At 40.3% G+C, this 26,514-nt stretch overlaps 1 protein-coding gene across 7 annotated transcripts in view; it reads left to right on the plus strand.

The window, feature by feature from the left end:
* The window catches only part of SERGEF (secretion regulating guanine nucleotide exchange factor), a 236,922-nt gene that overhangs the window by 170,888 nt on the left and 39,520 nt on the right, over window positions 1-26,514 (plus strand). Inside the window, exon 10 of one of the 7 annotated variants that reach the window (XM_043548379.1) lies at window positions 15,879-17,216. The exons of 3 other annotated variants lie outside the window; for them this stretch is intronic. In XM_043548379.1, the coding sequence (XP_043404314.1) occupies window positions 15,879-15,950 (72 nt within the window). In that variant the 3' untranslated portion in view covers window positions 15,951-17,216. Of the gene's footprint in view, window positions 1-14,710; window positions 14,866-15,878; window positions 17,217-26,514 lie in introns of those variants that run through there. 3 more of the 7 variants (XM_043548382.1, XM_043548383.1, XM_043548381.1) reach the window with 3 other exon arrangements.

Raw genomic sequence — 26,514 nt, forward strand, 5'->3', positions numbered from 1 at the left:
CCAACCTAAACCACCCTTGCTGCAATTTAAGCCCATTGCTTCTTGTCTTAAGAAAAACAATTTTTCTCCCTCCTCCTTGTAACAATTTTTTATGTACTTGAAAACTGCTATCATGTCCCCTCTCACTCTCCTTTTTTCCAGACCAAACAAACCCAGTTTTTTCAATCTTCCCTCATAGGTCATGTTTTCTAGACTTTTAATCATTTTTGTTGCTCTTCTCTGGTTTCTCTCTAATTTATCCACATCCTTCCTGTAATGTGGCGTCCAGAACTGGACACTATACTCTAGTTGAGACTTAATCAGCGTGAAGTTCAACGGAAGAATTACTTCTTATTTCTTGCTTACAACAATCCTGCTAATACATCCTAGAATGATGTTTTCTTTTTTTGCAACAGTGTTATAGTGTTGACTCATTTTTAGGTTGTGGTCCAAAATGACCCCCAGATCCCTTTCTGCAGTACTCCTTGCTAGGCAGTCATTTCCCATTTTGTATGTGTGCAACTGATTGTTCCTTTCTAAGTGGAATACTTACATTTGTCCTTATTGAATTTCATCCTATTTATGTCACACCATTTCTCCAGTTTGTCCAGATAATTTTGAATTTTCATCCTATCTTCCAAAGCACTTGCAACCCCTCCCAGCTTGGTATCATCCGCAGACTTTATAAGTGCGCTCTCTATGCCATTATCTAAATCATTGATGAAGATATTGAAGAAAACCAGACCAGAACTGATCCCTGTGGGACCCCACTCGTTATGCCCTTCCAGCATGACTGTGAACCACTGATAACTATTCTGTGGGAATGGTTTTCCAACCAGTTTTGCACCCACCTTATAATAGTTCCATCTAGGTTGCATTTCCTAGTTTGTTTATGAGAAGGTCATGCGAGAAAGTATCAAAAGCTTTACACTAAAGTCAAGATATACCACATCTACCGCTTCCCCCCCATCCACAAGGCTTGTTACCCTGTCAAAGAAAGCTGTCAGGTTGATTTGACGTGATTTGTTTTAGACAAATCCATGCTGACTGTCACTTATCACCTTATTATCTTCAAGATGTTTGCAAATTGGTGGCTTAATTATTTGCTCCATTATCTTTCCGGATACATAAGTTAAGATGACTGGTCTGTAATTCCCCGGGTTGTCCTTAATTCCCTTTTTATGGCACTATATTTGCTCTTTTCCAGTCTTCTGGAATCTCTCCAGTCTTCTATGACTTTTCAAAGATAATCGCTAATGGCTCAGATATCTCCTCAGCTCCTTGAGTATTCTAGGATGCATTCATGAGGCCCTGGTGAAGATATCTAATTTGTCTAAGTAATTTTTAACTTGTTCTTTCCCTATTTTAGTCTCTTCTGATCCTACCTCATTTTCACTGATATTCACTATGTTAGACGTCCAATCATCACCAACCTTCTTGGTGAAAACCAAAATAAAGAAGTCATTAAGCCCCTTAATGACTTAAACAAAGAAGTCATTAAGCAAATCGCACAGTTAGGATGATCTCATGATATTCTTTCCTTCCTGTAGACTTCCCAACCCCCTGCTGATTTCTGTGTAAATGGGGCTTTCGTTGTTTTTGGTCACACCTTGCTTAATTTCATTGGAGACTGGTAGATAGCTGCTTTCTCTCCTATATCGGAGGGAACCTGTTTCTCACTGTTTGGCCACAGACATTAAAGCATAATATCATTAGGTATCCATATTTTGTCATATAATGTTAATACATACATTTCACAGTGGCATTTATCACCAGAGTACCATTAGCTTTCAGAAAAGACCTCACTCTATACACTTTTATAACACAGTAATATTGTATGCTATCAGTTGATTCAATTGCATATCACTTGAGGCTCAGCCCCCTCAGTCTTTATAGACCAGTAAACCGTTGCAATGTATTTTTTGAAAAATAAAACCCAGATTAAACATCTCTCTCCTGCTGGGTGGGGTAGATGCCATGTTGTCTCCTTCCCAACTTGTTTGTTTGATAGCTTTATTTACCTTATATATAAAATTGGATCTTCATTGTCTCTGCTTGATGACCAGGCTGGTCAGAGAAGCAAATACGCATTCCTTTGTCAAGGGCAAACCTGTTTACCAGCTCCCTCTGACATGCCTGGTTTAAACATGCTTTAGTAATAATTCAAGCATTTATCCATAACTATTAATACATACTGTGTATATACATTATGCAAGAATATTAATGAGCAGTGAGTTATGAGTTTTCAGATGATACCCCACAAGGCATATTTCATACAAAGATTATCACAGTAGAGTGTAGGATGTGAATACATGGTTGCTTAGGGTCACACACTCCAATTAGTTGTCTGACTGTTTATCTACTGTATGAGCTGCAGGCAGTTATAGTGGTCTCAAATAATTTTAAGAGTATCTCATTTTTTGAATAGGTTTCCTGACTCAATAGGACTTCTAATGGCGTAAAGTGCGAGTAAAGGTGGCAGAATTCAGACCTATAGGATGAATAAGTATATCTTTAATTTTAATTACACGAAATGAATTTAACTGTTTTTGATCATGTAAAACAAATGTGCAGTTAACATAATACTATCTCACAGATGCTAAGGGTTTGAAAGAATAACATTGTATTGAGCGAAATATTTATTTGGACTGAGATTTTCAACAACACTTAAAGGGTTTGTATACCCCATTCCCCTAAAAAGTAATGAGAACTGCGTGTCCCAATTCCTTAGACAGGCTTGAAAATAAGAACCTTAGGATTTAAGATCAACTGTCTCTTATTCTAGATGTCCAACAATAACCTCTCAGTCATCTTACAGAAGAACATAGCACCTGAAGAGCAACTTTGTCTACACATGCTAAGCACCTCAGGTGTGTCCCCATTGTCAATGCTATCAAAGACAGCCAATAGTTCTAAGGAGCTATCTATAAATTATGTAATACATTGTGTGTGTGTGGGCGGGATCATTAATTTTGCATGTTTGTTTGTGTTAAAAAGTGTTAAAAGGGGTAGGTGGGTCTTGAAAATATCCAAAAATATGGGTTATGAAATTTATGGACAGTCCCTTTAAAAAATCAGAGGAGATAGATCTTTATCCATCACTAGATGGAGATGAACCAATACGGTTTCTGTTCTATACCTAGGTCTGCCGCTTGATTGACTAGGGCGAAGGATGTCTGAGTATTTGAAACACCACCAGAACTGCTCAGCCACAACCTTTTCCTTGACCTTTCCAAAAAATGGGAAATTACATACTAGTCAGTGATACTAAATGTCTTGCTTTCTTGATCAGAGACCTCACATACCTTCCTTAAGAGGCAATGCTTCCCCTCTGTGTGGTTCTTCCCTCCACCAACAATGGGCCTAGCACTAACTTTTACCTTCTGGGGGAGGGCGTGGATTCAGCTCACAGGTTCTGACCTATAAGGCACCTCCAGCATCTCAGTGAGAGATACCAGCTGAAACTCAGGCAAGTAAATGTTGCATTTTGTCCCCTGAATGCATCAGTCTTTCTAGCTGACAGTAAAGTAGTTCAGCCCAGATCCAAGCGACATTATCCTCAAAGTAATAAGAAAATGTTTTCACAGCAAGGAACTTGACTCTGCAATCAAGAATCAGCAACTTGGATTAACCAAGCTATTTACCATCTGCGTAGCCCTGGCATAAATGCTTTATGTCATGATTGATCAGATTAAGGATGAGACTTGGACAACTGGTGTTTTACCCTCATGGGATTGGTAATGGAACTCTGTATTCTCAATTATTATTTATTTATTCAGTGACTTTCATCTCTAAATAACCAGCTCATTTCCAGTCCAGTGAACAAAGCAAATGTGCCAGTCTTTTTAGCAGCAGGGGGAAAAAGATGTTGATAGTTCTGTAACTGAAAATGATTATCATTTGATTGGTTTTCCAAGGTCTTTGTCAAATGAGTCAACGGTCTCAATCCACTTCCTTGTGGACTGGTGTCTCCTTAATAAAAACAAACCAACGAGCACTAACTGTCTCTGCAGAAAGCTAATGGATCAAATAGACATACTGAATTAACCTCATCCCTGTAATGTCTTTGGAAGATGAGATAGCGTGATCTACTGGACAGGGCACTGGATTTAGGGTCAGGAGATCTGACCTGGGTTCTATTCCTATCTCCGTCACTGACCTGCTGTGTGACCTTGGGCAATTGTGGCACCTCTCTGTATCTCTGTTTCCCCTTTGTCTGTCTGGTCTGTTAGAATGAAAGCTCTTTGGGATGTGTTATTTTTAATATGTGTTTATACAGTACTTAGCACAAAGTGGCCTGGATAATACAAATTAATAATATCCCTTCCAGATTCCTACCAAACTTTATGACCACTGAAGAAGATCCTGCTCCTGGAAAATCCATGCGCAACTCAGGGTGAAAACAATGCATTGGTGTTTGTTGGGGCAGTCTTTTGGAATTTTACTCAGTGATGTGTGATACTTGTATAGTGCAAGTAGTTGTGTATCGTAATACAGACTCTCAGTGCTCTGATTTGAGGAGACCCCTTTAACCTGGACCACAGCAAGGTGTTCCTTAGAGTTGGTCCCTCTGGATTGCAGAAGGAGGGGTTGAGGTATAGTGGTAGGGCATGACGAAGAAGTTTTCACTGTCACTAATGGTAGCTGTTCTGTTAATAAAAGTCATCAGTGTTCAGGACTATCAAGCCAGCACGTCTCCAAGAACTAGATTCACTTGCAAACATGTTTTCTAAGAAAAATATTGAGAAACATAGACTGTAAATCTAGCAAACAGGAATCCCAGCTTTTAGGTGCTGGTAGGGCTTTACAGCCCTCTGATATTAAATAGGATAGTTGGATTTGGCTGCAAACACAAAGTTTGCAGAAAACACTGATCTTAAGCCAAGTGCCTGTTATGCTTTCTCTGTCCTCATGAGAAGGCCAGCTTGCACATGTTTGGCAGTGAATTAGTTAATTTACTTAGTGTTTTATGTGTAGGCAGCATGCAGCTCTGTGAGACTGCAGTGGGCAATGAAGCAGCAGAATTCAATTTGCAGCAGTGACCTAAGAAGGACTATTTTTAGTAATAAAATAGGTCAGGGAATGCAGTAGTACCGACTGATAAATGAACAGTCTTCTCCTTAACTCATGGGGTTTGTTTCCTCTTATTATACAGCAGCTCTGAGGTGGGGAAACCACATTAAACATTGTCACATGGTCAACGTTTGAATTTTTCATTGTGAAACAATCACAAGAAAACCACTGTGGTTTCTCAGGCTGTAATGAAGAAAGAAACTAGGTAAATACTTTCTTAGGGATTTGTGGAAGGGAAAACCACTTGAGAGCTAGGTGACATGAGTCATTTTAAGCACTGTTGTACAGTGCATATGACAGGCAATTCTCCATTTTTACTACGTTGGCAGGTTTTCGCATATTCCCTGTACTTGTCTCTGGAATTCATTTATTCTCTGCGGACCATGCAGGTGAGGGCTAGCACCTTCTTTTCAATGTGTGATAGACGGAGGAACTGGCTAAAGCTATCAGCTTGATTCTATGGCATTTTCAGTTTTCTCTTTGAAAGGAAGAACAATCTGGCTTTGTTTGTTGTGGTGTTCAGCATCCTGCTTACAGTCTCTCTTTCCAATGTCAGATTACTTCACTTGTATTCACCAGGGGTTCTATTCCTGGTTGCAGAGGAGTCAGTGAGTGGCCTTGGACAAATCACGCAAACTTTTACTGTGCCTTTATTTTCCTCGTTTGCAAAATAGGTTTAATATTGTACCTACCGTTTGGGGATTTTATGAAATTTAATTCATTCATGCTTGTAAAGGACTTTGAGATCCTTGGATAACATATAGCAAAATATTTTATTATTACATAATTGTGTAATCAAAGTAGGAGGGAGCATGCACCTCTGTCATGAAAGGTCATTTCTGTTGCTATAAGTTGCAGATATCTGGCCTTTATCTTAAGGTAGCAAGTAGGGCATACAATATACTTACAGTGTTGTCCTTAATAATGAAAACCCTCTTCTTATCAGATAATTTGACATCAATGCTTCATGTATAGTAATAGTAATTTTCCACTTACATGACCTGCTCCCTATTAACCCTTACATTCCTCAACTGAAAAACGAGCCATTTCAGTGGTTTGGCATTTGAAATTCATTTAAAAAACGCTGTTCCTAGTGGGATTGATCCAAAACCTATTGAAGTAATTGCAGTGGAAATATTCTCACTGACTTCAATGGCCTTTGGATCAAGCCCCATAATCATGTATACAATATGTGTCCTGTCAGCTGCTCCAGTCTAATTCAGTATTCTTAAAGCAGCACTCTTAATGAGAACATCAATGTTACCGTTTTTCCTTTGGCACTAAAATGAAGGAAGCTTAATTTTTTTGTGTGGAATTGTGAACATGGCAAAAGCATCACTTATTGTAAACTTAGTCATTCCAGTTTCCCTGTCCACACCCCAGTCTTCCCACGCAACCCATCCCTTCTAACTCATCATAGGGGCCATGAGTAAATGACAAATCACGATCTGCTCACTGCATACGTATATGAGACTAGTCTCTTGCTAGCAAAAAACACTCATTGACATGAAGCCATTCATTATGCATGCAGTAGAGAGCTCCAGCAGGAACACTCTCTTTGTCTCCATTTTTAAGAGCTAGAGTGCAATGTTCTGGCCCTCCCAAAAAAATTACTAGTGTACGTGTCATAGCTGATGTGCTTCACTAGCTTCCTTAAAGTAAAGATCATACGGTAGAAAGCCTGAATTTGGGAAGTAGCTAAGCCTTGCTTTTATATCATTAGTGTTTTATAATGATTACGTTTAGAGGTGGTTTTAATCTCTCACATTGCATTAGGGGCTAATTTATTTAAAGTACATTTTTGAAAATCCCTATTCTTTATTATTTCCTGATCTTTCATCAGCAAGATGGATGAAAACAATTTGTGCTACAACAGAAAGCTAGCAAGATATTTTCAGCAGTGTGCCATCCCATTTATTCATGTAAAAATGTTTCTATTTCTGTCCCGTGGGTTACTGTGGTTGGTAATCAGATTTATTTTCTATCAGGGTGTGGATGAACTGTAGTGTCTGAATTCTGAGGGACATTATCTCAGATAGAAAAGTGAATGGTCTTGCATCATTGATCAGTGTCACATGTTCACATTATGAGCCCGACTCCAATCTCAGCTGTAGTGCACACACAGGTGTAAATAGGTGTTACTTTGGATGTACGCTGGCTTAACTGAGATCACCCCTTCACTTTAGGGTTATATGCTATACCAGAGGACAAATCTGGAGGTGGAATAGCATTTTTGTCTTCACCCAAGTTCGAATGTGAGAGTAGCTCCCTCCAAACAAAATCCATCATATAAATCCGGCTAATCTGCACATCTGCAGACCAGACTAACTTGGGTATCTTGTTAAACTGTATGCCTTCAGAAATCAAAGGCTTTCCAGAGAAGCTGATACAGATGATATCTGACATGGCAATGAAATTGTTGAGGCTTATTGTTATGGGAGTCTTCAAAGTCCATAAATCAGTACCTCCAATCACAGTGGCACCAAACTTCCTATCTGACCTTTCCATGTTAGGTTTCTCACTGGCACTCTCTGGACTGGGTCCTTGGGCTGGATGTGCACAAAAGGAACCACCTGTTTTGGTCTGTCCATACCCTGCTCAAGGTGGAAGGCTCATGGACCCCACTAAATTCCAAAACTCTACCCAGACAAGAGGCTAAGGAGTAAAAGAACTAGTGAAACACTGTAACTGCTCCCTGACGAACACTGTTGATCCACTGTCAGCACTGTTAGCATTTGTCCCTGTATCTCTCTCATTTAATTGCTGGTGCTTCAGCTTTTTCTATGTATTTATTGAGAACTTGCTGGTGTTTTCATACCTGTGACTACTTGTCCTCTCTGAAATGCCCATATTCCATCCCACCCCACCATAATATTGTTTCTGTAATCTTAGTGATGTGTGTCATCAACAGCTGATGGGAGCATGTTCCCATGTAGCACCACAAGTTGTCACAAACAATGTCCTCTTATTATCGCTGGTTGGCTTGACAAGGCTTGCAAAATTAACATGCCAGCTGAAAAAATAAAATGTGTCCCCATGGTTCTTCCTGTAGGGTCTGGTGCTTCTCCGAGTGATACAGAGTGCTAGCAAATTAGTGTTTCTGTAGCTGCATGTCACTCCTAGATGTATTGCCTGAAGGAGGGAGAATGTCTAAGAATGAGGCCAAGGAGCATAGTGTGGCTCTTATGGGGTAGGATCTGCCAAGGATAGCAGAGTATATCCTGACACCAAAGTTGAGATGTCCTGAAGGGATACTTGTGAAAATATTTTTTTATTTACTATACCATATATGCTTGTGTATAAGCTGAGAAATTTTGGGCTGACCTTCAAGGCAGGTTTAGATGGATTCCCTTATATTTAGGTCAGTTTGGGAACAGCTCTGCCAGTAGATCTGCAGCTCTCTGTCTCTCTCCTTTCTGCAGCTCTCTGTCTCTCTCCTTTCTGCCTCTTGGAAGGTTTCTCTGGAACTATACAACTTTTGCAAGTCCCACATTAACATAACAATTCTCACAGCTCATTGGCTTGTTCAGTTTCCTGGGTATCTGGCTGGTGAATCTTGCCCATATGCTCAGGGTTCAGCTGATCGCCATATTTGGGGTCGGGAAGGAATTTTCCTCCAGGGCAGATTGGAAGAGGTCCTGGGGTTTTTTTGCCTTCCTCTGTAGCATGGGGCACGGGTCACTTGCTGGAGGATTCTCTGCACCTTGAAGTCTTTAAACCATGATTTGAGGACTTCAATAGCTCAGACATAGGTGAGAGGTTTTTTGCAGGAGTGGGTGGGTGAGATTCTGTGGCCTGCGTTGTGCAGGAGCTCAGACTAGATGATCATAATGGTCCCTTCTGACCTTAATATCTATGAATCTATGAGTATCTTGAAGCATTTCACAAAGTGTATCCATTTGTTTCCGCCTCATTGTGCTCTGTAATTTTTAATGTATACCATTCCATCAAGTGCAGAGCAGGAACATAGAATGAGGTTATAGAACAGAGCAGTATTCTACCATTAATGTGCATTAGTTGAATTTTCCTGTCATCTTACCTGCAGCCCTGCTGTGGAGTGGGGACCAGATGGAACCACTTGCAGAGGGAGCAGAGTGCTCCAGGTTGTCATCGAACCACCTCCTCCTCCTAATGGGGTGCAAAGTTAGAAAAGAGAAAAGCTATTCCTGTGCTTGTTCCTAAGTGTTACAAAACCAAGCTGTCAAGTGACATATGAAAAGAAGTAATCACGATGCCAATTAATGCCAGTAGTTAACCTGCAACTTTGGGCATTATAGATCAATAACTGATCGGTTTTTAAACCTGTTGGGTAATAGTGAACCTCAACACCAGTTAGCAAGGTATCACTGGCATAATTTGAGCCACCAGTGTTACGGGCATGATTTCCAAAGGAGCATCAACCTGTCCTCCATTTGGGTGTGTTGCACAGTTTTTTGCAGACTCACACATGCACACGCCTGCATGCACGCTTCTTGTGCACTGTCACCTGCACATGCAAATGGTAGATTTTATCACTCCGAGGTACCCACTGTCTATATCCACCTGTTTCTTGTTTTATTCTTAGATTGTAAGCTCTCTGGGAAAGGGTCACTCTTTTTGTTTTGTGTTTGTGCAGCACCAAGCTCAACGGGGTTCAGCTCGATGACTGTGGCTCTTAGGCGTTAAAATAAATAAATAAATAATAATAAATATGGGTGAGAGTTCACAAAAAGTACACTTGCAGTTGTACGTGTATACACACGAAGACTAACTTTTGAAGATTAGGCCCAATAGATGTTCTCTCTCTTAGTGTGTGTGAATGAGAGCATTCCAGGTGCATTATGTTACACACTCTACCTTTTTTATTAGATCTCTGGTTGGTGCTGAAACCATGTTTGGGGGCGGGAGGGAGAAAGTGATTTGATTCCGAGATTTAGAGGTGACTTATGTCAAGATTATAGATTGTGCTGTGCAAAGATGGTGCTTTGATAAATAGGTTTATTCAGGAGTCACAGCTGCAAAAATTGTAAGCGGAGGCAGATTTGTAGATCCTGCCCTGCGGGGGTTCTCCTCCCTGCCCCCCTTGAGAGAGTGAAAATCTGGAGGGAAGGAATTAGAGCAGCCTTTCATTACTGAGCTGGCAGTGGTAGTTGGCATTAACTGAGCCCTGCTGTTGGAAAAGTCTGGAGAATTGGTGCAGGCCTTTGCTCTCAGTTGGTGATGCTGAGACCACAGGTGCACAGAAGTCAAATGCAAAAGGAAAAGTCTGATAAAACAATAAATGTAATTTGAGTGAACATGAGCATCGTGTGGCTGCAGAATGGTCAGGGAGTGCCTGTCAGCTTTTCCCTTCATTCACTTCATATTATTTTTTAAAAGCTTTGATTGTAAGCATTGTTCAAAATGTGCAGAGAATTACAGTAAATCCAGCCTTAAAATACAAAATTGAGCGTTAGGTCTCAGCTGTTCAGTGTGATTCTAGGTGTCGCGTTTCTCTAAAGAGCATTCATAATTCCTGCATTGAAACATTGGGGTTACAAAGTTCAACAGAGGTAGCGTCAGAGTGCTCCTTCCTGGGGTGCTTGGCATGGAGGTTGGAGAGGAAGGTGAAAGAAGATATTGGGGGTAGGGGCATTAGATGATGACAGTACGGAGGGGGAAAGGAGCATTTGCAAATATAAGGGAAAGAAAGAGTGATTCTGTTTCTCTAAGAGTCCCAAAATAGTCTACAGTTTTTATCCTGCTGTTCTCTTGTACCATTATTATCTGTGCATAGCTTTTCCATAATTAAAAACTCTTTTAGTTGAGCCTACTTTTGCACTGAAAGCAGAGTAAATTTCCAGTACAAACAATGGTGGAAAATACAAAATGAAACATAACAAAAACTGTTCTTTGCTCACTTTTAAGAGGTTATTCTCAAGTCTCCAGCCCATGAATGCCAAAGGTCAATTGTAGGGCTGGGGGTGGGGATCTGGATCTTGGTCTTCAGGAAATGACAAACTTTCAACCCGAGTGAGGTCTGTTTGCTTTTTTCGAGGCCGTCTCCACAAAGAAAAGGGCTGCTATTCCCCACAAAGAAAAGGGAAAGTTTAGATTAACCCAGCTTTTATTAAATACTCCCAAATTATTGAGCATTCATAGGCTTTGTAGAGCCCAAAAGCCAACAGTGCCTATATGAAATTCCCTCTATTGACTCCCAAAATAGGAAGCCAGGAAGCAGTAGCTAATGCCCTTCTGTCACAGTTGGTTTTGATGCTTTTTAAAAGGTATGCATAATATATTTGTATGTGTGAAACATAGTATTTTAAACAATTCAAAATTAAAGTGGGGAGAAAGCATTCAGCTATACAGGTCTAATGCAGAGTACAATCTGGGGAAGGCTGAGGGTATGTTCCTGGTGACCATTATGCTGCTTTGATTTATTGGTCAGCTGAGTTAATTCATTATTTGTATATGATTATTTTTGCTGCTTGGTCATAATTTGTTACAGTAAACTTAATTAATGGATGAGGTGCCTAGAGCTTTCCCTGTAGGGTTTCTTACTGTTGCTTAAATCTGTATAAATAAATGAAAATATTTGGAGAGTGGTTGGCTCTGTAGATAACCTAATTCCCAGAATAGGGGTTTTCTGATGAATGTTTTTTACTCTAATTTGTAAGGCCACAGTATGAAAATTATTGACTTGAAAGGTTATGTTTGTCCTGATGTTTGTCACTTACATGAAGAAGTCCCTTCTGATCCAAAAAATGCCATGTTCCCCGCTGTATTTGGCTAACTGGTAATCTAAAATGAGAGATTTCCATGCACAGTTGATGGTGTACCATGAGGCAGAAGCAGAGACAATGGGTCTGACCAGATGTCGCTATATGTAAAAGAGTTGGCATTCAGACATCACAGTGAGTGGCACTGTAGAATGATAGGTCAAGATTTTCCTGACAGAGGAAAATGAGGTTACTCAGCACTTCTGAAAGTCAGGTCACTTATTTATGGACCCTTAACGTTAGTGACCCAACTTTGAACAAGTGCTATAGGAAAGGCTTTATTTCCTGGGAACAGTATGACCTGCAGATATTCATCCTTTGAGCATCCTCCTGCCTAAAGCCATGTGAAATGGAAGCACTGAATCCACATTTGTATATCCTTTGTCGGGTCACTACTCTAGGGTATCTTCTTCTCTGCTGGCTTGTGTGGCAGCAGAGCTGAGCTGCTAGGGCATTGCTGGGAGTTCTAGGAGGAGATCCACATTTGCAGGGCCTGCTCTAGTGGCCAGTCTATGGTCTGCTATCAGACTGTCTACACTCCTGCATGGGTCTTGTCACTGTTATTGCCTGTATTCAGCCTGCCCCTTCTGTGGCATGTAAAAATAACAGCGGGGAAGTTGCTGTTAATTATTTTTGCATTATAACCAGTGCTGCTGTGAGGGGGGAAGATAGGCCATACAGAGGCCATTTCTCAGACTCCTCTCCCTTCACTAGACATCTCTCCTGGCCACAAGGTTGCAGCAGCAGGAGGAGCTGCTTGAGGTGGCTATGCAGCATGGGGGATTCTACCATGTGTCTCTTTTCCCTCTGTGCATGATCTCCACCACCACCCCCGCCCAGTTTCAGACCACATTAGCCCCTATTTCTACTACCAAGTAGTAGATGGGAGTGTGTACCCCCAAGTCAGCTTTGTTCCAGAAGAAGTGGCCACTCTATCTATTTATTTTATTTTATTAACTGATAAATCCACTATTGACTTCGAAGGGCTGGTTCAGGACCCTCAAGCCGTTAATGCTGCTTACTGTGTGTTATATGAAAACGAACTCTGCCAATTAAAAGTTTATCTCTGGGAAAGTATGCAAGGTTACATCTTCTCTTGCACAAGTGTATGGGATAGGAGTAGCGTGGCTCAGGAGTATTGATCTCTGTGACTGTCGTGAGAGAGGTGCCCTGGTTCAAACCCTTGCCAGCTAGTCACAATTTTTAATCTGTCGCATATGCTTATGTTTGGTGATGCTGATGCTCTGTGTGTGTCGCTGCTGTGATTTTTGTGATCACTGAAATTTCCACATCCTTGTGCTATAACTTTGATGTTATCATTTATACCTACTGTCCCAAACGGGGTTAATAGTCCATTCTCTCCTTTGTCAAGTGCTTTGAGGACTCTGGATAAAAAGTCCTCTAATAAGAGAGAAGCATAAACATTAACATATGTGTGGCCTTCTGGGTAGCTTATCAAACAGGCCCAGAAGAGTGAATTCTTTAGCAGAAAAGGTAAGATTTCCATGCTATGTACGTTTCTAATACCTAAGTTATGATATCTTTACTTTACTTATACATTGCATTTTAGGGTACATGCTTTGACTGGGGTCCCAGTGTGGGCCAGCTATGGTCACTCAATTCGGGTGAACTGCAAAGAATGGGGCAGACAATCCCCATAAAGCTGGTGGCTATTCCAATACTTAGATTTACCAAGCCAGCATAAAACAGCTTCTTTATTTCCTTACTGGTTACTCAGAAGTCCAAACAACACAGTTCTCTTAAAGTGATCCAGCCTCAGGCCTCCATCCAGGTACCCATGTAAAATATGATGAACATTTCTGTAAATCTTATTTCATCATATAAAAGAAAATGTTCTATCAATCCCAAGGGATCGGACACATTACCTCTCAGGTTATTGAATATTCCAGATCTTACCCAAAGACACACTACAGCCAATTCTTATTAACTAAACTAAAATTTATTAAAAAACAAAAGAGAGAGAGTATGGTTAAAAGATCAATATACATACAGCCATGAGTTCAATTAATTGAAGTGCAGATTCATAGCAGAGTTGGTGAGCTTTGTAGTTGCAAAGATTTTTTTTAGAAATAGTTCATAGGTTATAGTCCAATGTCCAAATATCATATTCAGGGTGTACCAGCATAACTGGGACCTCAGTCTTGCGACTCAAACTTCCCCTGATGAAGCCTAAGCAGATCTGAGATGGCAGAATCAGGACCCAAGGATCTTTTATACTATTTCATGTCCTCTTTGACAAATTGGGAGTTCCTCTGGGAACAAAAGGTAATTAGGATGACTTTGAAGGAGGTCCATCACCGGTACTTAGCTATAGTATTAACATAAGGCAATTTGCTTGTTCCTCCACCATTCACAGATTATTTGTTATACATTTCAAAGAGAGATGAATACAGAGATATCCCGTGTTTACAATTCATTTAAATGTTAGGATGTTCTTCTGATCTTTGAATTATCAGAATACAGCATAGACAGGGAGGGTTGATTACATTGTCGACACTGCTTATACATATGTAAATACACAAAAACACAAACATTATCCCCCCACATGTCTTTTGAGGGTTGTTTATTTTGTAGGATGTTTAACTCTTTCTAGCCATGCATCACACATGCATAAGCTCTCTCTTTGTAACCGACAATATAGACAGTGAAATGTAGCAAAAACATAAAGGATCAAATTCTACTCACAAAAACCAACTGATAAACACAGCTGCAACTCCATACCTCTCTACCCATAGTCCCTTTCTCTCTCTCTCTTCGGGATCCCTATCAAATAGATGGGTTTGTGTAGCATGCATTGAAGGTCGACACATTTGAGCCAATTTGGGCAAATGAGGAGAGTAAATTTCAGGGCATAGAGAATAACCAAAATGACATCCAAAACAATTCCCTCCTCTCAGCAGGCAGGCACTTCTAACCCTGGAATGTGACTGAACACATGGGCCTTGCAGCTTGCTTGAAGGTCAACAAATTCTGTGAATTCTGGACCATGGGATGGAGGTTAGGATTGAGGGAATAAATTCCAGAAGTCATGGGATGATTCTTGGAATACCCAGGACGGCGAGTCATCTTGTTAACAACCCCTCCCATCCCGGCCTGTAGTGAGAGGTATCCTTGCCCGTGGTGACTGGGTGTTAGCTCCCTAACACCATCAGTCTGTCAACCACTCAAGTTCTCTCCTCTGGGCTCTCCAAGGCCTGTCTTCACCTTGCTGATTAACAGTAGGGGTGCTTCATTCCTCTAGTAATATTTTTTCACTAAGCCATGCATCTTATAACTTGACAAATTCTTATATAATGTTATCAGATCAGTATTAGCGGGAACTTTCCTAACGCTTAGGAAACAGACTCATATACAGTCAGTTAAGAACACATATGAACAGTATGCCCTTTGCTCCCAAAGAGGCAGATTTGAATGGGAAAGCTTAAGAGACTCAGTGCTGGGTCCAGGACAGTGGAACAGCTTACAGGAAAAGATCAGAATGCCTCGAATCTGACTGTTTTCAGAGCTCTGTTCAAAGCCCACCTTATCAGAGAAGCTTTCACAGAATAACCGAAGGTGAAGAATGAAGATGGGGAAGGAAGAATAAGAAGGGAGAGTGGAGACAAACAAGAATAACCAACAGAAAGTCTCTCCAACTATAAGCTATTGAATTCTAGAATGGCGAGAGCAAAGTTCCATTTCAGGTGACATATTGCATGCTCCTCTTAAACTATATTCGGCACATAGATACTGTGGTGATTGGTGCTGTATAAAGCCCACAGATAAATGAGATAGGAGTCTGTGCATCTACAGCAGAGACAGCTTTAAGGCCTGTATAAAATCTGTCTGCAAGCTTCTAATAAAGTAAAATACTTATGTCCAAGGTGCAGGAAGCATGGTGTTTTCATTTTTTTTTCCAGAGATGAACATATTGTCTCGTTTCTCTTGTTTAAAACAATGAGATCTCCTGAGACACTCCCTCCATTGCATCCCCCCCTCCCCTGACTCCAGTGAGATTTAGGTGAAATCAAGGCTGCAGTGCACTGTATAATGCTTAGGTCAGAAATTCTCATTTCTTTCACACAGGCTGCCAGTAAGACTCTAAGGCCTCATCTGGCTTCTGAGGATGATGGGTCAGGAACAGCTTTTTCATACTAACAGATTTTCCTTTGGAAGCCCGATGCTGCTGCACCTGCAGAGATTAACAAAATAGTCAATAACTCTCAAAAGTCAAAATTGTAAAGTAACAGTTGGTTTGATAAGATGGGAAAGCTGCTGCAAAAAGCAATTAAAATGGATGATCAAGATTTAACATAATATGGAATTCTACTTTGATCTACAGGAAAACACATTCTATCCACAGGAAAAAATCCTCCTTTAAGACCGCTGAAATAAGGAGTGTATTTTTAAATGGGTAAAACTCTCTAATAATTTTCTGTCTAATGAACTATTATGAAAAATAGCATTAATACAGTTCATTGATGATAATGAACATTGGTTCTGTAAATGCATTTAGTTTCTCTACAGTAGATTTTCTATATATTCGAACCTGAACATTTTATCTGTGTCATTTAATTTTCCTGAAAACCCGGTATTGAAGCTTGGATATGTTTCCTTTTCCCTTTTTATGAATAGGAGACTCCTCATGGGAGTCTAGTTTCTGGCAATGGGTTAATGATGATTAGAACTTTGATATGTACTAGCTTCTACTCTTTTGTCATGCTGCTCACTCTCAAATGGCTTCTGTCCTGCCCAGCCAGTTACTTCATGGGCTAAGGACACAATCTTGTATTGCTTTCTCAGATGTGTGCTTTTCCCTGAGTTCCAGACTATTCCCCCTATTTTAGACCAAGGTCATCACAATTTGGTTTCTCCCTGAGCAATATTCTGCCTTTTCATAGACCTCAGCTCCTTACCTAATAAGATTGAATGTTGATATGTTTCCAGATCCAGATATGCCAATCATGCCTTAATTGACTATAATGACTTTAATTGGATGAGAATAACAAGACAACAAAATAACAAAAATTAATAAATGGAGCTTAGTGAGTAGCTCCTTCTTTACAAGCTACATGCAGCTCACCTCATTCTTATATCAGGTCAAGATTCTTAGACGTGACGAGTAACTTTTGGGTGCCCCATTGATGACACCTTAAAGGAGCTTGATTTTCAGTGCTTTTGGGAAAAGGGGGACCCTTTAATGTGTCAGTACCCAAAATAACTAGCTGCTTTTGAAAATGTTGGCTTTAGTCCTCAACTTCAGCTGCAACAGAGTGTCAGACTCTCTGCTCCAGGAGGCACTTGCTTATGTCAGAGAGAAGCTCTTTTTCTTGTTAATTTAACACCTCTACCATAGCAGTCTCAGGTATTCCTTTGCATCACACCTTCTCTTTCATTTCTACCTTTGTAGTTCAGTAATCTTATTTCTCATGATGGTTGTATTTTTAAAGACATCACTGAATGTAGACACACATTTCTTTGGATAGTTTCCACTGGCAATAGCTTCTGTTTGCCTAATCATTACTTAATATCTTAAGAACATTTACAGGGCAGCAGCTTCTCTTTTACTTTCTGTTAATCTCCTGGGTTTATTTCATTAAGGTGATTATGGATAAAACTCTCAAGGCCAAATTCTCAAAAATGGCCTTCGAATTAGCACACATAAGTTCTTGTGTACCTTGAAAATCTAAATTTCATGCTTCAATTGTATCTGTGTTTGAAAATTTTATAGCAGAACTACCTAGTTTGATAGGTGATCTGTAGGGTGCTCAACATTTTTGAAATTCAGCCTATTTGTTTAGGTGCCTAATTCTGGATTTATGAATTTAACTTTAGTCACCCAGGTATGAACATTTTTGGTCCAGAAGATTATTGCTTTTCTTACGATCTTCCTCTGTCGCTGGACTGAGCTTGTGCACACAGTACCAGTGAGTAGAGGTGAGGTGTGACTCAGTAAATGCTTTGCAGTATACAGAAGAGCATTAAACAGATCTTTCACCAGATCCAAGGAGTGTACTCCCCACTGAAAGAAATTAATATATGCAGAGAGAGAATCTTTTTAAAGATTTAAAGGCAGAATCAGACTGAATGAATTGAAGACAATGAAACAACTCACACGCACAAGATTAGCAAAAGGCTCAGAGAGAAGATGGAGGTCATGGAAGCTTGATCTCACTGCTTTAGTGAAAAGTATAATTGTATTTCCAGAAGTAGGAAGGAAATAGAAATATGCTTGTTTTTTATTAATTCCCTCCTTCAGGAAATTTTGTCAGTTGAGGATTCTGTCTCAGACTTTGATATAGAAAGAATACATGAGACGTGATAGCCCAAACTTGCTCAAGATCAAAGGCCAGGAGCAGTAATTATTAAAATCTTGAGATTCCAAGAGTCAGACAAATTGCTTCACTTAGAAGGGAAAAGGATTCAATTACATACTAAGGCCATAAGATAATGTTCTTCTTAGATCTGAGAGCTGAAATTCAATTTAGAGGGTTGCAGTATGGTGCCCTGCAAAACTCCAGGCCCAGATTATTTAACAAGTTTGAGGAAATGGGTGGCTTCCTGGATGTCCTTACAGACATTGATAACGAGAAGGAAAAGAGACCAGGAACAGACACCTACCCATGAGAGAAATGGAGAGGAACTGAGCTAGAATGTGCATATTAGTGAGAATGAAAGCGAGTTTCAAGATGATAATGCTGTTTATTGTCGTGAGAAGGAAAGAAGGAGAGTTTTAGCAGGCTGATCTTTAACTGTTTGCTCCCAGGTTATGTTAATAGTTGGTGGTAATTGTTTTACCTGCAACAACCAATGCTTTTAGACAGAAGAAGCTGGAGGGGCGGGGAGGAAAAGAGGGACTCTGGAAGCTGTTTTTAGGTACAAAGGTGCCCAAAGTGGAAATGGCTGGGAGTGGGGAGTGTCGAGGGGCTGCCTACTGCTCCAAGTTGCATTCACCAGAGCTCTGAAATATCTGAGGATGTAGGCCTCTCTTTGGACTTTATTTAGAACATATAAATGCTTATAGGTATCTATTTACTCTTTCATAATACCTCACTTGGAGCCCTGTAGACAAGAAGCAGCATGAGACTGGTCCACAAAAGGGCCCTCAATCACTATCTCCTGGGTTTGTAAACACTTTCCTTGATTATTTCTTTTCTTCTTTTTCTGTTCCTCTCCCACATCTTGCAGAGCCATCCGTATTATATTGTACAGTTTTTTCAAGTCTTACTCCATGTCCCTTAATTTAATTTTCTTAGCAGTGCTTTCCAAAGCAAAATGACAGAGCTGAAAATGTATGCAGAGCTGAAATCGGAAGATCATGCTGACCTCACCATATCACCATCCCTCTTAAACAATTGGGAGCAGTCTCCTATAGGTCCCAACTTCTTCAGCCTTTTAGGCAAAAATATGGGGCCCTGCAGTGTGGCCCAAATATCAGAAGTCCCTGGCTGTTTCAGATCAAGGGCAGAAGCTTGTTCCACAGAAGAGAGCCCCTTGTGGAGCATCCTCTACGACCAGCTCCCTTTGTCAAATCAAGGGAGATTCAGCTTGAGCATCATTCCTGACCATAACTGAGGCAGCGTAACACAGGGAAGGAGGTGGTCTTGGACGTAGCCCGATCCCAAGCCATTTAGGCCTTTACAGGTCAAAACCAACACCTTAAACGTCACCTGGAAACCCATAGGTAGTCACTGTAGACTGTAGAGCACTGGTGTCTCATGCTACCAATAAGATGTACACATACCAATCAGGCTGCTGCAGCCTGCACCACCTTTTGTTTCCAGATAGTTTTGAGGCATGCCCCCATGCAGAGGCCATTGGAGCAGCCCAGCCTTGAGGTGGCAAAAGGCCTGGGTTGCTATAGGAAGGCCTACATCCAAAATGCAATCTCCTGATCAGGCAGAGATGGAAGGAAATATTCCTGATCATGGCATAGTCCTCTAGCACCAGCTGGGGATCTAACAGTACCCCTGTGTTACAAGCTTGAATAATATATGAGAGAAACACCCTCAATAAAACAAGGAGATATTATCCATACCATATCTTCCTTTTTTTCTTCTGGCTCAGAAGCATCACATTGGTCTTAGCCTGGGTTAAGCTTTATCCAGCTACCTCTGATTTGTACTGTAGCCTTCTCCAAACACTGAGCCAGGTGTTCCCCAGTTACTGGTGGGATCAGGTGAAGTGCTCAAATGAGGATTTCTGCTAACCAACTGTCATAACCATAGGGGTAGCCTAAATTCCCCCTTACCTGTAAGGGGTTAAGAAGCTCAAGTAACCTGGTTGGCACCTGACCAAAGGAACCAATGGGGACAAAAGGTACTTTAAAATTTGGTGGGGGGGGAGAGGTTTTGTTTTGGGTTCTTTGTTTTCTGTGGCCGTTCGCTCTTGGGACTAAGAGGGACTGGACATCAATCCATGTTCTCCAAATCTTTCTGAACAAGTCTCTCATATGTCGTGGAAAAATTAACCACGCGTTGTGTTTGGACCAGAACAAGCCTGAGGCTCCTTTATTGATTACAAGTGCAGGGGGGTAACAGCCCTAAGTAGCTGCCCACCGATGCAAAGCAAACACAGCTTTTCAAAGCTTAAAATCACAGACAAATTACACATACTTCCATAGTAATTACCTTATTTGGAATACATTGCAAAATTAACGCTGGTCAAAAGCGAAAAAACAAGCTTCTCCCCCACTAGGCCCTTCCTGTTATTCACTCTCTGTTCTTTTGCGGTCAGCGACCTTTTTAACACAACTGTTGCGGTTATATATTTCATAAGCTTGACTATTGCAAATTTGTTCTGTCTGGGGACTTTTCCATCCTGCCCCTTCATGCCCTTTCTGCACAGAAAATCATTGTTCCGTTTTGGGGACTTTCCACTGTGACTTCTCCTACCCCTTGACACACATAAGCAAGCAGGATCTCAGTTTACGGCCTGCAGGCAAGCTTGACCAAAGTCAAGGCCTTGACCTGAGTTTTATGTCCTGTTAATTTTCCCTCACACGTATTTCAAACTTGTAAGTAACAGCCAGGCAAGGCGTATTAGTTTATCTTTGTTTTCTCAACTTGTGAATTTTCCCTTTGCTAGAGGGAGATTTATCCCTGTTTTGTTGTAGCTTTGAAACTAAGGCTAGAGGGGTTCCTCTGTGCTCTTTGAATTTTCTGCTACTCTGTAAGGTTAACTACCAGCCTAAGTTTACAGAGGTGATTCTTTTACCTTTTCTCTTTAAATAAAATCCTTCTTTTTAAGAACCTGACTGATTTTTCCATTGTTCTAAGACCCAGGGGTTTGGGTCTGTAGTCCCTTTGTAACCAATTGGTGAGGATATATGCTCAAACCTTCCCCAGGAAAGGGGGTGTAGGCTTGGGGGAATATTTTGGGGGAATAGGACTCCAAGTGGTCCTTTCCCTGATTGTTTGTTAAATCACTTGGTGGTGGCAGTGATCCCAAGGCAAGAAAGGAATCTATGCCTTGGGGAAGTTTTAACCTAAGCTGGTAAGAATGAGCTTCGGGGGTCTTTCATGCGGGTCCCCACATCTGTACCCCAGAGTTCAGAGTGGGGAAGGAACCCTGACACCAACCTTCTTTGTTTTGTTGCTTAGATGAAATTTATATTATCAGAGAGTCATATCTTCTCATTTGCTTATGTTTCAGGCATCAGGCTCTTCTCTGGCTTTTCAATGTTAAATCCTTCTTGCTCTTTTGAAAGACAGTGTCTCATTATTTCTCAAATGGCCAGCAAAATAATCCTTTTCTTCTTCCTTTTTCCAAAATGTTAATGTCCCACACTAGCTACCAAATGTTGTCTGCCTACTGCTTTCTATAGTCTCTCTTTAGATTGCTGTGAGTTTTTGACAAGACCAGCACTGTTTTCCTTGAGTCAGAAAAGTGTAAATAATTATGTGCACAACAGGAATCCTCAGGGCCCGTGCTTACCTCTACCTTGACAGGTTATTCTTTCACTTAGTCATTTTTACTTTTTGTGTTTCACTGAACCTGCATTCAAGGGAAGAAGTTTTCTTTTAGGAAGAAGTCTGACTCACCTTGACAATTCTAAATATAGAATTGCCTGAGAGATGGGAGCATGTATGTAATAATACAGTTTTATTTATCAACTTCTTCCTTAGCGTTACCTTCTGGTATATTTCTGAACATGCCATCTCTCCTCCTATCTCTTTAAAAGGTTATCAGAGTTTAAAATATATTCAAATATTAGACCTTTAGTTAAATTTAACTAATTAAGATTAACCACCACTTAATTAAGATAACATCCTCAGGATAATTAAACTTCCTTAGATGGCATGACAAAGCCTCAGTGATTTACAGCCTATTCTGCTCCATTCTGAGAAAGTATCAGAGGGGTAGCCGTGTGAGTCTGGATCTGTAAAAGTGGCAAAGAGTCCTGTGGCACCTTGTAGACTAACAGACGTATTGGAGCATAAGCTTTCGTGGGTGAATACCCACTTCGTCAGATACATGTAGTGGAAATTCCCAGAGGCAGGTATAAATATGCAAGCAAGAATCAGGCTAAGGATAATGAGGTTAGTTCAATCAGGGAGGATGAGGCCCTCTTCTAGCAGTTGAGATGTGAACATCAAGGGAGGAGAAACTGCTTTTGTAGTTGGCTAGTCATTCACAGTCTTTGTTTAATCCTGAGCTGATGGTGTCAAATTTGCAAATGAACTGAAGCTCAGCAGTTTCTCATTGAAGTCTGGTCCTGAAGTTTTTTTGCTGCAGGATGGCTACCTTTAAATCTGCTATTGTGTGTCCAGGGAGGTTGAAGTGTTCTCCTACAGGTTTTTGTATATTGCCATTCCTAATATCTGATTTGTGTCCATTTATCCTTTTACGTAGGGACTGTCCAGTTTGGCCGATGTACATAGCAGAGGGGCATTGCTGGTACATGATGGCGTATATTACATCGGTGGACGTGCAGGTGAATGAACCAGTGATGGTGTGGCTGGTCTGGTTAGGTCCTGTGATGGTGTGGCTGGTGTAGATATGTGAGCAGAGTTGGCATCGAGGTTTGTTGCATGGATTGGTTCCTGAGTTAGAGTTACTATGGTGCGGTGTATAGTTGCTGGTGAGAATATGTTTCAGGTTGGTGGATTGTCTGTGGGCGAGGACTGGCCTGCCTCCCAAGGCCTGTGAAAGTGAGGGATTGTTGTCCAGGATGGGTTGTAGATCCCCGATGATGTGTTGGAGAGGATTTAGCTGAGGGCTGTATGTGACGGCCAGTGGAGTTCTGTTGGTTTCTTTCTTGGGCTTGTCTTGCAGCAGGAGGCTTCTGGGTACACATCTGGCTCTGTTGATCTGTTTCCTTATTTTCTTGTGTGGGTATCATAGTTTTGAGAATGCTTGGTGAAGATCTTGTAACAGATCAACAGAGCCAGATGTGTACCCAGAAGCCTCCTGCTGCAAGACAAGCCCAAGAAAGAAACCAACAGAACTCCACTGGCCATCACATACAGTCTTCAGCTAAAACCTCTGCTTGAACTAACCTCGTTATCCCTAGCCTGATTCTTGCTTGCATATTTATACCTGCCTCTGGGAATTTCCACTACATGCATCCGATGAAGTGGGTATTCACCCACGAAAGCTTATGCTCCAATAAGTCTGTTTGTCTATAAGGTGCCTCAGGACTCTTTGCCATTCTGAGAAAGATATTTTAGGAAGACTCTTTGATTGGCCTGAGCAACAGTCATTTGGCAAAGATCAAGAACTCTGTACAAGTTGCACTTGCGCTAGTGAGGATTAGAGAATGTTCTTGGCAAATTTTAATGTTGTTTATTAAAGGAAGCACTTCCTAATGTTTTAACAAACATTCCCCATATTGTGTGTGAGAAACTGATCTCAATTAGCAAGACTTTTTTAATGAGTCAAGGTGATAAATTTATTCTTTTCACCCCATAATCTATCAGTTTTTGTAAAATAGAATTTATGCTTGCCCTTTCAGAGACAGCTTAGTAAGAGGTCATGTCTGGTTGCAGAAATCTGTGCTGTATTTTTCACAACAGTACATTCAGTCTCTGTGGTTTTTAAAAATAATTTATTTCTGAGTAAGGCTTAGCATAAGGAAAACAAATATAATACTACTATAAAGATACTATAATAGTATCTATAAAGAATCTTATATTAGTAAATACTGTAGGCTGAATTTATCCGAATGCAGATTTGTTCATTTAAAATCAAAATGGTTAATTCAAAGTGTGTTTTCCATAGAAGAACTGGGTATATGAATCAACATTTAAGGTGTGTGGCGTGATTCTCCTCCCACTTAAATTAGTTTACACCAATGCAATTCCAGTTCATTTTCAATCATGTGAGAGGAGAATCAAGTCCCTGTTTGTGTGTATCGTCTTATGTAAGAAGAAATGTTAGGGGTTTTTTTTATCCATTTTCCTCATCAAAACGTAAACATTCATGTAATAAGATGCTTTAGGTACCATGTAGCATTTGAAAATGCACTTTCTACAATTACAGCTTGTTGATCATAGTGCACATCTTGCTTAAAAGAGACATTTGTGATACAGGGTTAGGAATGGGAATCTGTAAATCAGTTTCATTCTTGCTTTAACACTTGTTTAAAATCAGAAGAAGAACTGTGGGGCTTGAATCCTCAACTTGTGTACAGTGTTTAGATCCTGGTCTATGTACCAAGACCTCTAGGCGCTATGATAATAACAAATAATAAATAATTGACGTAACTCAGTTGAAGTCAATGGAACTATGACAATTTACACCAGCTGAGGATCTGGCCTTTAATGTTTAACTATGGGCTGCAGTGAATAAGTAAAAGGAGGTGAAGCAGGTGAATTTCCCAGCTTTTGACCCACATTGTTATTCATTGTTAACAAGCAAAAAAGTAGGTTAGAAGTAAGGATATAAACCCCTGTTCAGCAAGATTCTCAACCTAACTTTGATCAGGTGAGCAATCCCATTTCAGTTTTTCATCAATAAAAGTTGAGATAGTCAGCGAGACTATTTAAGGATAGGCATGTACTTAAATCCCTGGTTGAGTCAGGGCCTGATTCATCAAAAAATGCACAGATTATATTTTTGGAGTCTACATCTGACCAAGTGATACATCAAAACTCATTCAATCTAGGGCATACTTTTTTTTAAATGTAAAGCTGAATTTGGGTGAAGACTGTATTTCAAATTATTCTCTCAAGACTTTTATCCTCATTCAGGAGACTCAAAATATTTCCTTCGGTAGCTGTAGTTAGGAAAATTCTCCATAGTATGTTTTTAGCTGATCCTTTGTCTACCTGAATCTTATGACAGGGCTTGAGAGCACTGTTAGGACTCGTACAAAATTTTCCATCAAAACTTTTTTTTTCAATGGAAAATAGGGATTTCAACTAAATGAATATTTTAGTAGGAAGTGTCAGGTTTCCTTGAAAATGTTTTTCAGAAAAACAAAAATTTCAATGGAAAATAGATTTTTGGCAGTTTTTGTTTGCCAAGAACATTTGTTTTCAGCGGTTACAGAAAAGTCTAAACTTTCCACTGAAAATTTCAACAGAAATGACATGTTTTTGCTTTCATCAGAATTCTGTGTGAAAAAAAAATCCTTTTCTGAGCAGCTCTAGGCACTATTCTCTCTACTTTTTAACTTTGGTTCAGTTGTTGCAACTTTTAAGGCTCTCAGGTTGTTGTCTAGGAGCCTTGGGAAGTCCTTCTCCCTTTGTAGATTGAAGAAGCACATTCAGCTAAAATCTGTCTAAGTCTATGTATTGACCCTGTATCCTATTGTTCCTACTGTATGTAGAATCTCATCCTATGAAATGATGTTTTAAAAAAGAATATATTGAAATGTTTCCAGCCAAACACAGAAATATCACTTTAGGGAACATATGCTCTTGTGATAAGTTTTGTAACTGAAAAATCAGAGGAACGGAAGCAATGACAGCAATGTATATTCTTCTGTAGAGAGCAGAGAAAGAAACACGTGCCCCTCAACAAAGGGAAAACAGTGTTCCTTGTTTATTTTCGTTAATCTAGGAAGGATATGTCCCATTATTCCTTTATCACTGTTTTTGCCTCCATATGAATGTCAGAATGGGATTGAGTCTTGTATAGTTGCCCTTCTTTCCAGATACTCTGTGTCCCCTTCAGTTTCTGTAGTATGTCAATTCTCAGTTTAAAAAGAAAAGTATATTACTGTACAAAGGAAGTCCTACGTTTTTACCTCACTTTTACCAAACCATCACAGCAGTGACATGCTTATTATTACTTCAAGAGTTATTTCGCTTTGTCCGGACCTGTAGTAGAACACTTCAACTTCTTTTCTGAAAATTCTGTATTCATTATAATTAATCTAAAATAATCCAGAATTGTTGACAAATGTAATTCCTTGTGGTAGGCGTTTGCGGCTGCTTTTTAAGTGGTTAGCACCCAGCAACTGTGCCCAATGTACATCACAAGGCATCAAGAGATAGTGTTTCATAGCAGCCATTGGAAGTATTTTTGTGGCTAATCCTCACAATAGGCTTTCCTCTCACTTTCAGCACTCCCACGCACTTAAGGAAAGCAATATGCTAAAGTGACAGGAAACAATCAAAATGGTCACTATACACTTCATTTTTTGGTATAATCAGCATCCTAACCACATTGCCTCCATCTTCAGGCATGCCCACTTCCCACCCACTGCCCAGAGCTCACGTTTGTACCAGTGCAGTTTTACTCATGTTGCATAGCACTCCTCACATTTTTCTGT

The sequence above is a fragment of the Chelonia mydas genome, chromosome 6 (genome assembly GCF_015237465.2).
Source record: "Chelonia mydas isolate rCheMyd1 chromosome 6, rCheMyd1.pri.v2, whole genome shotgun sequence".
Classification (NCBI taxonomy): Eukaryota; Metazoa; Chordata; order Testudines; family Cheloniidae; genus Chelonia; species Chelonia mydas.